The 14,200-nt window shown below is 40.7% G+C and overlaps 1 protein-coding gene across 1 annotated transcript; it reads right to left on the bottom strand.

Moving 5' to 3' along the window:
* Positions 1 to 272: 272 nt before the first annotated feature.
* Positions 273 to 1,278, bottom strand: TAS2R16 (taste 2 receptor member 16). The gene is given in 3 exon segments (XM_059397508.1): positions 273 to 663; positions 665 to 948; positions 1,270 to 1,278. Coding segments are annotated over 3 exon segments (684 nt in total).
* Positions 1,279 to 14,200: the final 12,922 nt, after the last annotated feature.

Genomic DNA, 14,200 nt, shown 5'->3' with positions numbered 1-14,200 from the left:
GTATTAATGTGGAAAGTAACTGGCCGTCATGAAAAGAATAAAATAAAAATGGTCTATGGGCATTATGGTTTTGGCTATACTGGGAGTCAGATTCCAGGGGTAGACAGGACTAAGTTATGGGTAGGTCATGAGAATGTTGAGACCAACTTGGGGCTGTGGAAGGTAAAGGAGCATCCTAGAATGGAGAAAAGACTGGTTATAGTTAGGTGGCTGTGGGGCTGAAGGAGAATGTGGCTAGCATTTATGGTGTATCACTATCCCATGGGGGAATGTCAAGAGCAGTGCTGGTTATTAGCATTAGCTGTGTCAATGCAAACTCCCCTTTGCCCAGGGGTCTTGTTGTACCCTGTGCCTCGGGCAGCCTCTAGGCCCCAGCACCTTACTTTTAAAACCTCTTTCAATTTAGAGCTGCTCAGCATTAGTGAAGAGGAGTGAATAGGGACTATTGCATAGATGACAACTTCCCAGACCCAGAACCAAGACCTCTTGTCCAATGAGATGCTCATAACAGAGATGAGTAGGGTCAGAAAGTAAGAGGTGAAGAAAATAAGGAAGATGGCAAAAGACTTTAGGGCAGTGGTGTGAGCTTCCATGCTAGAACTGTAGTTCTAGTGGCCAGAGCTGTGGTGTTGCATCTACTCCATGTGTTGGAACAGGGAGGCTGAGTGACATGGTGGAGGCCAAGGATAGGAGGAAAGAAATAAAAATTGCAACTGTTTGATAAGATATGGTAAAATACAGGTGGAACGTCTTAAGTCTCTCAATCCTAGGGCTGTTTATAGAGAAAAGCCCCACAGTGATTAAGTGAACATTCATATAATTCCTAGTAGCTGAGATGGTGATTATTGACACACAAGAAATCAGCAGAGCATTTAGCAACAGCCGCAGAACGAACCTGAAAAGTCTCCACGTTGGCCAGAGGAAGATGGGTGGGTAAAAGAGTTGACCCTTGATGCAGTGGAAGACAGCGAGCAAGCTGAAGAAACAGTGAGTTGGAGGGGGAAGGCCATCACCTTTCCACTCCCAAGTATGTTCTTGGACACAGATTCAGAATCTTTGCACTGATTTCCAGGTAGGGATAGGCTCCAGGGCCCAAGCCCGTTGCATGCAAATTTTCCCTGGCTCATTTTTTATTTTGCTTTCCCCTAGTTGCAGGATTTGCTTATGCTTTGCTTGCTGGTTTATTATCAGGCCTGGATGCAGGGAGATGTTTTTTGAATGTAGTTTCCTGCTCCTGAGGTGATTTGATTATTGCCATAAAAGACATACATCTTTCATTGTCACGCTCTTTTTTCTGTTGGAGGTGTCTTTAGCTTATTTTTCCATCTTCTTTAAATGATACCCCTACTTTTTTAACCTAAAATTTGAACCACAGGAAAGATAAGGCCTTCACCGTCCATTCACGTCCTGGGTAGTATTTCTATTCTGTGCACTGGGCTCCGTAACGGAGAAAACTTCAGCAACCCTGCCTCCCTGGCTTCTACGGTAGCAGAGGATGAGACTACAACCAAAGTGTGAGTGTAAATTAAAAATAATAAAGAAGGGATGCCTGGGTGGTTCAGTGGGTTAAGCCTCTGCCTTCGGCTCAGGTCATGATCCCAGGGTCTTAGGATCGAGCCCCGCATCGGGCTCTCTGCTCAGCAGGGAGCCTGCTTCCCCTCCTTCTCTCTCTGCCTGCCTCTCTGCCTCCTTGTGACCTGTCTGTCAAGTAAATAAATAAAATCTTTAAAAAATAATAATAACAAAGAAAAGCCTTTACTCTCAGTATCCACCAAGGTCCTAGAATTCTAGACCTTCGAGTGCCCCCATCCAATGCAGGCCACTCTCATAACTCCCCACTGAATTCCTCAACTCCGAGACGTCACTGCACACCCCCACCACACCCCCTACGATGGAGGGTAGCCTCTGTAGCTGTTGCTCTGCCCATGCCAATGCCTTGAGCCTATGCCTTCTCTCTCTTCGGGAGCTGTTCTTGTTTCATCGACATCACTATTTTCTGCCTCCTCACACGACTGGGCTCGTTTGGTCTCTGTCGGCAGTGCTCCAGGTGAATAAAGGGGGCCCTCTCACCACCGGTAAAACAATTTTTTGAAACGTTAGGCTTGCTGAGTAGAGAAGCCTAGAAGCTTGGCTCTCTTTGTTTGGAATGCTGGAAAAATGGAGTCTCTGATGGCTGTTACTTCAGATGCCCCTGACTCTGGTGTAAGCTGGTTCTATAAAATTGTAGCCCTCTGTGAAGAACCCAGGAATTATTCCTGGAAGTGTCTCCTGTGGGCTCACAAGCGGGTCTGGCCACGGGAGATGCTGGATGGTCTGATTGATCAGGCTTCTGCTGAGGACTCTGCACCTGCCAGCTGCTTCCCTTTCCAGCAGAGCATCTTGGCCTCTGCGGGACTATTCTCCAGAGATGCTCAAAGCCTCATCTCTCCAGAGCCTGAGCCTGAGCTTAGCTGCCAGTGATCTCTGGTGAAGCAGAGTGTGCCCTGTGTTCACACCCTGAGCTATCACAGGGGACTTGGAAGCCTTACCCCTTGCTCTTCTACCCTTCGCGTTCTGCCTAGAGGCAAAGTTGGTTAACAGTTGCTCAGACAGTTACAGTGGTGCCCCCATGAAGCTAGCTCTTCTTCTAACTTGATTCAGAAACCACAGTTCCAAGTATCCAATGCTGCTCGTGTGGGGGTGAACACGTGGTGATATGTGGCACCTTGGAACATGAAGACGGGATTGAAAGACTGAAAGACCCCTATAAGCAGAAACCTGTGCATTTGTAGACTTCAAGCACTGTCTGGACAAGGGATGAACTACACATGACTTCCAAATATCTTGGAATTAATTCATAGGTATCTAGGCAGAGTAGAAGATGAATTCAGGAAATGAGTTCAGGAAACCTATATGAGATAGGTACCAAATATTTCATTAGTGGCTTCAAAAATGAAAGGCAAATTCTAATAATTGCTAGTTAGTGAGAGAGACAAAGTGAAAGTCATTGACCGTATGAGTGATAAGCACCATGTCTTATGGACTTTTAATTATTCCAGGAAGAGAAAAGAGAAATAATCCTAGATGAAGTTTAGATTTTTTTTTTAATTTACGTATAATGTATTATTTGTTTCAGAGGTACAGGTCTGTGATTCATCTGTCTTACACAATTCACAGCGCTCACCATAGCACATACCCTCCCCAGTGTCCATCACCCAGCCACCCTATCCCTTCCACCAGACTTCCCTCCAGTCCAGCAACCCTCAGTTTGTTTCCTGAGATTCTCAATCTTTTGTGGCTTGTCTCTCTCTGGTTTTGTCTAGTTTCATCTTTCCCTCCCTTCCCCTATGATCTTTTGTCTTATTTCTCAAATTCCTCATATCAGTGAGATCATATGATAATTGTCTTTCTCTGACTGACTTTCTTCACTTAGCATAATACCTTCTAATTCCATCCACGTCATTGCAAAAGGCAAGATTTTGGGTTTTTTGATAACTGCATAATATTCCATTGTAGATATACACCACATCTTCTTTATCCATTCATCTGTTGATGGACATCTAGGCTCTTTCCATAGTTTGGCTATTGTGGACATTGCTACTATAAGCATTAAAGCTTAGAATTCTTAAACATAACACAACAAACCACTGAGCTCAAGATACAAAGGTAACCCATAGTTTAAAAAATGATGCTAGAAAACAGAATATTAGAAAGCATCTGTTTTGCATTCACCATAAGATGCCAGAGTCAGAAAATGAGAAAGTGAGATGACAGTAGTTTGCAGTTAAAAAATGAATGGGTTGAAATGTATCCACACCTATGGAGGGAGAAAGAATAGATAAGAAATGAGAATGAATGAAATATGCAATAACCTGTGCGTTTTGTCCTGGATACACTATACATGCCCCCTATAGACACTGCCTCACTCCGAGAAACCTCAGAAAGCTCATGAATGCTCCAGACCTCTTTCTGGGGGTGGTATTTGAGACAAATCCTCATGCTTTAGCTCTCACGACAATACTGGCCACAGTAGTTTGACCAGGAATGAGCACCTGTCAAAACCAGCCATAGGTGGGCTGGCTTGCAGCCTGAGAGGTGGCACGGCTCTATTCCACAGAAGCACTCTCTCTGTGATGTGATCTATCAATAATCCAGATTCACAGAATGTGAGATGTTCAAAATGAATCCCTCTAGCCTGGTGGTTGATCTTCTCTGGGGTTAGGAGTTCAAAGGTTGAGTCTTTTATCGTGTATGCATGTGAATCCTGTGGAGTGATTTCTGGGGTCTCTTGATTGAGCAACTAAAATGCTACATGATTCCACTTATATCAAAGAGACCCAAATTCATAGAAGCAGAGAATAGAATATTGGTTTCCAGGGACTGGGTAGAGGAGAAAATGGGTTATTGTTATTCAGTAGGCAAAATGTTTAAGTTCCGCTAGACGAATAAGTTCTAGAGATCTGCGCGGCATCGTGGAATCTAAGGTTAACAACATGGCGCACTCAGAATTGGTCAAGAGGATAAATCTCATGTGAGTGTTCTTACCACAAAACAAAACAAAATAAAACAAACAGACAAAAAAACCCAGAGGGACACAAGAAAACTCTGGGAGGGGTTGCATATGGCTTATTAACTTGTAGTGATGGTATCTTCAGTGTTTGCACATGTCTAAACTCATCAAATTATACACATTAAATATAGGTAGTATTTTTGTACAGTTGACCCTTGAACAACACGGGGATCAGGACCCTAAGCATACCCCCCATGTAGCTGAAAGTTGACATATAAGTTTTGACTCTCCAGAACTTAACTACAAATAGTCTGTTGTTGACCAGAAGCCTTACTGATGACATAGTCATTTAACACGTATTTTATATGTTATATACACTATAAACTGTATTCTTACAATAAAGTAAGCTAGAGCAGAAAATGTTATTAAGGAAGCCATAAGGAAGAGAAAATGCTTTGATTGTAGTGTGCTATAGGAAATTTGCATATGAGTGGACCCATACAGTTTAAACCTGTGTTCAAGGGTCAACTATGTGTATCAATTATACCTCAATATAGCTGTAAAAGTAAAAATAATAATAAAATCAATAACTGCGGCCTAGGGTTCATCCCTAATACTCTGATTTAATTGTCTTGGACATAGCCTGGGTATCATGTTTAAAAAAAAAATCACCCTACCTAAGCTAAATGGCAGCTCAGTTTTAGATCTATACTTTAGAGCCACCTCTGTGGAGAAGATACCTGAGCATGTAGTGACAATTACAAAAGGATCCCATGTATTTTTACTTTGAACATCATCTATAAGGCAAAGTGAGCCCTCAATTTCACCAGTTTTTAGCAGCTAGAAGAATGATGAAAGAGTCCACTTCTTCAGGAAATATTTCTCATGCATCCATAGTATGAAGATGGTCTTCTTTAGAACTATCTTATCCCTCAATGCATTCACACAACACACACTTTGCTGGGGCTCTCCTAGTTTCCCAACTTGTGAAAAGACATATGATTCTTTTAATACCATCGCTAGATCTGGCACATTAATTTTACTAGAAAAGCCACCATTTTTATGAAACTACAAATATAATGTTTGATGCTATTTGTATCATATTTTCAAAGCATTCATGCACTCCATGCATGTTTCAATAATCTAATAACATTAGAACCTGGATATTATATAACATTTAGGGCTGTGGCTTCTAAACGAAGCCTTCTCTGAAGATCCTATGAAGAGTTGTACTTTGTATACCCCTTTTAAAGTTTCTTTGTGTTATATAAGTCCAGAGACAATCCAGCTTTGGAGATGATTTTAAACCTACTCTTGGTCCTATACATAGTAGGGGAAGCTTCTCTTCCGTCTGTGACAGTCTCATTTTTTCCTGGTATTTATTTGTTCTGTGGAGGAAGATTACATCTGTCCTTAAAGACTGTAGGAAAAATGATTTCATTTTTACCCCAAAATGAGCAGCACACTTTATTTACCTTCCTTCTCCCTCATAACTCTCTTTCCTGAAAAACAGAACTCTTTCCCCTCACAGACCTGGTCATGGAGTTTTGTGTCTTCAACCCTTGCTAAAGCAAGCCCAGATTTATAAAAACAAAAACAAAAACCCAACAGTGGATTTACCTGTTTTCCAGTTAGCTAAACACATTTTCTTCCTCGTGTCACTAGCATGCAATAATAATCAGAATTGACCTTTTTTGTTTGAAAAGGGTCAGCAGTTTAAAAGAATATCTAATGGCAACAAATGTGTGTGATCCATGAAGAAGGTTAGGGAGTGTTCTCTCTCCAATTTCTAATTCTGCCACCAGCCTCTGTGGCCTGAAGCAAGTCATGTTTTTCTTTGCTTTTTATCTCATTCTTTAAGTAAGAATCATAGCATTAATTAGTTTAGTCTCTAATTTATTGAATGTACACATTATTGAAACCCTGGGAGCATGTACCCAGTCAATGGGCAAATTGCAAATTATAGAAAGTTCAAGAACTATAATTTGATACTAAAATGATGCCACTCAAGGGCCTTCGGCAAAATTCTGACCGAAGAAGTTAAAGTCCACCAGTGCGACCGTCATCAACAGAACAAGTGTGTTTCAGGAGACATACATACCAGCACTGAGCACTGCATCTGTTTCATCGTTCCCACCAAGCACTCTGTGATGTCTTAGAACCTTTGAACACTTGAGGTGGAGGGCTCTGACTATGGGTGAGAATAACTTCCCCCTTCTCCTGTTAGATTCAATTAGAAAGAGACAAAAACCAAGTACTCCAGAGCCTCAGAGATGTTTCACTTTGTTTCTGTCTCGAGAGGACACGGTGTCAATCCATGAGGCCGGAAGGGGTCTGGACTGCACCCTACACACCACCCTCAGAGACAGTCCTCCCTTGCAATGTCCGAAGTCAGGAATCCTGTAAATGAACAGCATCATTAACAGCTGGAAGAGACTCAGACATGTAAATTCTTGGGCCCTACCCCGACCTGTTGAGTCAGAAATTCCAGGGGTGGGACCAAAGGATCTGAATTTTAACAAGGCTTTTGTAGGTGATTTTGAGGCCTGATAAAGTTTGAGAACTACTGATAGGAACACATCCTATCTGGTTCCTTCTAACCTTGAGAGGATTTAGGACCTCGTCACCTGACCACTCTTCTTCAGGATGCTCCTGTTATAAATACATTCATCTTGACTCCAAGGGAAGACACACTCTGGCCCAAGCAGAGACTCTCTATGCATATAAAAAAAGTACGATTTTGCTTTTGTTTTTAATAAACAACATCCCACTGTGAAGGTATCCTCATTCTATTTTGGGGCACTATAATATTTTCGGAGGTCAGGTATCTTAGAGAGAGGTTTTGGAATAAATCTTAATAATAAGATTTAAAAAAAAATGAGTAAGAGACAGATGAGCTCCTAAAGAGCTGTGAGAGACCTTCATTTGGTTTCCCTCTGCCTCTTTCTCAGCTCTAAGGTCAGTAATTCCTCAGCCAGCCCCGGATGCAAACAGTGGTGGCGCCCCTCATGGAAAACTTGGATACCTCTGGATTGCCCAAAGGATTTGTATAGGAACACAGGGAACAAGAAGAATGACAGTGCAAGAAGAAAAGACAGGAAGATGGAAAAAAAAAAAAAGGCTTGAGAAATAAAGAGAAATAGGACAAGAGTTCTCAAGCTTCCTGTTTTTGTCTTATCCCAGATTTCAGAGTTGTTCATACACTGCCTAAACCTCCTTTGCAGAGAGAGGCAAGTAAAGCTTTGCTGGAATTATGTCCCTGGAGTTAGGAAACAATTATTTCTCAAGGGAAAAGATGCCAACCACATGCGTTATCCTGCTAGGACCAGCCCCTACCTTCACTCCTAAGCACACAAAGGCCAGAAGAATGAAAGCTGTTAATTGCTTCTGGGGTAAAAGACAAAAGGGGTGTTGATGGTATAAACTGCCTTTGATTAAATCATAGCTGATAACTGTTTGTCACATTTTTTCTTAGAATTTCTGATGCCGGAAATATCAGGTGCATGTCCAATCTGACTCAATGTCTTTATATCCAGTCAGTCTACTGTTTCCATGACTCAGAGTCAAGAAAAAGCTACAGTGCAACACTTGGACAGGGAAATGTGCATGAAGTTTGTCAATAGGTTTAGAACTCCCTATGTAAGTTTTTCCATGAAAACTATATATATCAAATGCAAATACAAGAGACATAATTTTCAAAAAAAATTTTTTTAAGATTTTATTTATTTATTTGACAGAGAGAAGAGAGAGAGAGTGAGCAGATAGGGCCCTGGTCGGGAAAACCTGGGATACTTAAATATGGGATGAAGGATATCTGAATGTCTGCCCTTCAGGATTTAGGCTATACAGATACCAGTGAACACTCAGAACTTTCAGAACTACCCCACCATTCCCTGTAAGAGCTATTAGATCTCCTATGCTGGAAGATGCTATAGAGGCCTCTCTCTAGAAGGCAACAAAGGCAACCCTGAGGAGCTGCCCCATCTCCTTTCCGGGTAGCAGGCTGTGAACAAAAAGTCCCAGCAGGACCTAGATTGGGGTGTGGTAAACCCGATAAAAGAGGAAAGAGATTAAGTGCGAAAGGAACCACAAGAAATTGGCTAGATGGATTAATAGTAGATTAGATTCATGTCAGGGAAAGGCAAATCAAAACCACAATGAGGCGTCACCTCACACCTGTAAAAAATGGCTATTATTAAAAAGACAAGAGAGAACGAGCGTTGGCAAGGATGTGGAGAAAAGTACCCTTGTGCACTGTTGGTGGGAATGCAAACTAGTGAAGTCACTGTGGGAAAGCAGTATGGAGGTTCCTCAAGAAGTTAAAAATAGAACTACCATAGGATCTAGCAATCCATTTCTAGGTGTATTTCCAAAAGAAATGAAACTACTATCTTAGAGATATATGCACCCCCCTGTTTATGCAGCATTAGTCACATTAGAAGATATAGAAAGATATAGAAATAATCTGTCTACTGACGGATGAATTGGTAAAGAAGATATGAGATCTATATCTGTATCTATACATTTATATACATAGATACCTATATATACCAATGACATCAATGGAGACCTTGAGAACATTATGAAAAGTAAAATAAGTCACCCACAGAAGGACAAATACTATATATTGTCACTTACATGTGGAATTTTAAAAAGCTGAATTCATAGAAATAGAGAAAAGGATGGTAGTTGCTAGGGGCTGGGGAATGGGGAAAATGGGGAAGAGCTGCTCAAAGGGTAGAAACTCCCAGTTATAAGATGAATAAGTTCTGTGGATCTAATATATATCATGGTGACTATAATGAATAATAATGTATTATATGCCTGCAAGTTGTGAAGAGAATTGGTTTTAAATGTTATCACCACAAGGGTGCTTGGGTGGCTCAGTCTGTTAAGCATTTGACTCTTGATTTTTGGCTCAGGTCATGATCTCAGGGTCAAGGGATTCAGCCATCCCTGTAGGGCTCTGTGCTCAGCCCAGATTCTGCTTGGGATTCTCTCTCTCCTTCTCCCTCTTGCTTACACATGGACACATGCACTCTCTCTCCTGCAATTAATCAACCAACAACTTAGTATTCATTAATTAATCAATTAATGTTATCACCACACACACAAAAAGGTAATTATGTGAGGGGATGGGGTGTTAACTAATTTTATTGTTGTAATCATTTCACTGTACATGCATATCAAATCATTACATTGTATACTTTAAACTTACATATGTGCTATGTCCTTAATATTATTGCAATCAAGCTATAAAAAGAGCAGATTAAACTCTGCAAATGAAAAGATTAGGGAACTTAAGGAAATAACAGTAGATCAATACTATAATGTTTTTATTAAAAAAAGAAAACGAGGCTGGTAGAACGTAAGTCTGTGGAGAGTACATCTGGTTAATCACACATTTGGACTATCTGTGCATCGCACACATTTTCACTTATTTGCGTTCTCTCTCATTTTCATATATCTGTACATTTGCGACTCAGTATCCTATATCTTCCTTTAATCACCTTCTGGAGAAAGATATGGGATACAGAAAGACTCAAATGAATTCAAATATTAGCATATATATGTAATATAGAAACATTAAATTAAAACATACGGCATGCCAGTTTCAATATCTCTTCCCAGCTTTTCACAGTGTAATCTGTTTTGGATGTGATTCCTAAGCTTATTTCTTTTCTTTGCAACTAGATAAACATAAAAAGTGTCCTCCTGGAATAAAAATGCATGACTTAGTTAACTAACTAGTTGTTTAGTAGTTTATGGAAGCCTTTGATTCTTGTGGTAGCCAACACAGGGTAGCTAAGGAATCAAAATCTGGATCAGGGTCTTCAGGCTCTTACTTGACCCACAGTAGCCTCCCTTCCACAACTGCAGTAAAGATGGGAAGAAAGGGAACAGAACAAAGAGTGTCAACATGAAGGCCCAATGTTTCTAAATTGGGAAGTTGTTTTTGTTTTTCGATTTTTTTTGTCTTTTTGTAGAATGTTTTCAAAGACTGTCTTGCCTTGTAAAGAGAGAAAACAGGAAACAGAAAAAGTTAAAGATATTTAGGTTAGTCCTACTGTATTTGGGGTAAAGAAAAGTAGATACAACTTTTAAATAGCAGCAAATGTTTTATTTCAAAATCACTTAACTTGCCTTCACTGCATAAGAGAATTTAGATGATCCAATAAGGAACATTGTCCAAAAGAATTAGATTTTTCTTGGGAACCAATAAGCGAATTAGAAATGAACTCCTGCTATTGGTGGAACAGCCCTGAATGGGGGGTGACGGTCGATGGGACTGGTGAGGTGCAGATCCTTACTTGTGGTGCTGCAGCAGGAGGGAAGCCAGGACAAACACCCTTGAATCCTACTCAAAGTCCTACTGCACACCATTCCTCCTTCAAGAAGCTTTGAGAACCAAATCCAATTTTTGATTATCACCCATTCTCTATTGCTATGAAAATGTTACCAGATGTCACCATTAATTGAACCTCACTACAAGAAGAGCAATTAGCCTTCTATCCATTGCCTCTGTCCCCCCAGCTTGGAGGAGGACACCCTGGCTGAGAGAGGAACTTCTCATCAGACCACAAGGAACAGATAAGAAAGATGAGAGCTGGGGTCTCTCTCTACTACTTTGGTTTTTGGAGCAAAATATTTGACCTTTGCTTCATGAGTCTGGGTTTGACGAATATTCAATTTAAGTAGACTGGGATAAACTGTCCTCAATCCCTGTTCTTCTAGCTAACTTCAGCCATCTGGAAGAATTATGTATTGTTTCTTACATTCTAGTTTATCATCTTTGAGCCTCCCAGATTTAACAGGATCAGTAGAGAAGCAACGTACTTGCTCTCCCTATAGTCATCTCTATTGCCCCAAATGGCACATCCAACTTTCCATTTGCTCATGACGAAAATAATGGAGTCACTTCTGACTCCTTCTTTCTTTCATATCCCATATTTCATCCACTAGCAAATATGGATATCCAAAATTTACCCAGAAGCCTATCATTTCCTTTCTTTTCTTTTTTAAGATTTTATCTATTTACTTGACAGAGAGAGAGAGAGACAGTGAGAGCGGGAACATAGCAGGGGGCATGGGAGATGGAGAAGCATGCTTCCTGGCAAGCAGGGAACCTGATGTGGGCCCAATCCCAGGATGCTGGGATCATGACCTGAGCCAAAGGCCGATGCTTAATGACTGAGCCAGCCAGGCGCCCCAGAAGCCTATCAGTGCTTAGTACTTCTGTTAATGCTCTTCTAGAGCAAGCACCCATCATCTCTCACTTCAATATTGCGATTGCTTTTCCACCATCTGTAGGACTCTACCATTGCCATCTACTGTTAATTCTTAACACAGTGTCCAGAGTGATCCTTTTAAAATGTGAGCCCAATCAGTTATTGCTCTGCACAAAATCCTCTGATGTCTTCCCATATTATAAAAGTCAACAAGATCTTCCTCTCCTCAGCCCCATCATTTCTCTGACTATCCCCGTTCCAACTTTAGGGTCTCTTAGGATCTTTTGACCTGTTAGTCCCTGTCCCGCTGAACTACTTTTCAAAGATATCTAGTTTACTGTGTCAATTCCTTCTGATATTTGCTTATATACCACCTTCACAAGGAAGGCTTCTATCAACATCTATGTAAGATTGCATTTTCTCCCTCCCTACCCTACTCCTCTCTCTAATACTACCTCAATCTATCCTATCTTTTCCTTTGTTTTTGTTTTCCTCATGGCACATATTCTCAACTGCTCTACCACAAGTTAAATTATTTGTTTTTTGTTTGCTCATTTCATCAGAATTTAAGGTGCATGACAGTAGGAACTTTGTTTTGCATAGTACTGTGTCTCCAGTGCCCACACGGTGTTGGGATCATAAGAGCCCAATGAACATTTTCTTGGATGAGTTGTTGAAATTTGCTAATACAATTGTAAGCTTTTCTAAAGCTATTCCTAACTTCTTGAAAATATTTACTCATTACCAGAAAGGGGACCAAATGAAGAAAGGTGGAAAAATGATTTGAAATCCATGCCATGTTGGGCAAATAATTAAACATGAATGCTCTAATGGTATGGAGACCATAAGAGATCTCTTCATGGAGAAATCTCACATTTGCATTACCACAGCTAAAAGTTACCACTGGTGGGGATGTGGCCTTGTATCTGGAGTACATACGGATTTACTCATCATTTCATGGAGCAATAGTTCAATATTTCATTCAACCAAAGAGATAAATTTGTAAAGAGTATCACGGTAGCAAAATGTAGTGGTGGTGAGGAAAATAAAAGGAATACTTGAGAGAAATGTCAGTTTGGAATGATGACTCTACGACTATGAAATATGCTGTTGTTTTGAATACCTCAAAGATTAGATCTGTACAGAATGTTCTTCTTTTTTCCTGTTTTGTCATATGCTAAAATAGCACATTTTTTCAAATGACCTTCTAATGCCATGACCTGACTAGAGAATGGTTATTGGAGGAAAAGTCTACTCGACTCTCATCTCCCTCACACACCTCAGTCCTCTCCTCCAGATCTTCATCCATTTCACTGGCTGCTTTTCATGTTGGTGGTTTCCCTTTCCTCTTGTGACATCTCCACTAGCTCCTTGAGTATGGCTCTTACTACCATCCTCACTTGCCCGTCCATAACAATGTTCTTTGATGACTTTTCTGTGCCTAACCTCCCATGTCTAGTTCATGGGTCCCTTCTTGGCTGGACACCAACATTTTCCCTCTTTTATTCCTTTTCATCTAAATCTCCTCTCCCTCCTCAATACCTCAACTAGCAATCGTGCCTGACCTCAGGTTGTTGTAAAGGAGATTAATTGTTGTTCCTGTGCCTCTGTCATCCCCTACAGCTCAGGAAAATGGACTTCACTTTCTTTGCTTAGACTCTGCTCTTCATTTACCCCCTCATCTCATGCCATCCCACTTCCTCTGTAGTTACTTTTACATTTTGTCTTCTCCCTTACAAACATTACCTTTCTCCTTATTTCCTCAGACTTTTTATACCTCAAACGTTTTCAACATTCCCAGGTATTAAAACCAAAACAAACAAAAACCAAACAATCAGAACCAAAATTGCACAAAATCCTGCTAAGCTATGTAACCTTTATTTAATCTCTATTCTTTTCATGCGAAGCTGAAGGGTATAGACTCACCTGGCATTTCTGCTTTCTTTTTCTGACCACACTTTATTATTATTTTTTTAAGATTCATTTATTTATTTGAGAGAGAGAGAGAGAGAGAGAGTGAGATGGCAGGGGAGAGGGGCAGCAGGAAAGGGAGAGAGAAACTGTAAACAGACTGCGTGGAGACCCACACAGGGCTCAATGTCCTGACCCTGAGATCACCACCTGGGCCAAAATCAAGAGCGGGGCATTTAACCAGCTGCAACACCCAGGCAGCCTGCTCATGCTTTATAGTCTATTTTTTCCTCCACCTTCACTTGAAACCGCTTACCAGTATACTATCCATTACCACCTTCTAACCATCTCACATGCTGTCTCTATTTAATGAGCACTTACTTTATGCAAAGGGCTATATTAGGCAATATAGAACAGTGAACACGCTAACTAACCCTAAATTGCTTCTTAGTAGAAAAGCTAGATTATTTATCTAGTGCCAGTCTAGATAATGAGGGGAAAAAAGGGAACTGGATATAAAAAACAGAAAGTAAAGGTGATACAAATTATATGTAGAAGTAGCATAACTGAT

The sequence above is a fragment of the Mustela nigripes genome, chromosome 4 (genome assembly GCF_022355385.1).
Source record: "Mustela nigripes isolate SB6536 chromosome 4, MUSNIG.SB6536, whole genome shotgun sequence".
Classification (NCBI taxonomy): Eukaryota; Metazoa; Chordata; class Mammalia; order Carnivora; family Mustelidae; genus Mustela; species Mustela nigripes.
This window is presented reverse-complemented; position numbering and strand designations above follow the sequence as displayed.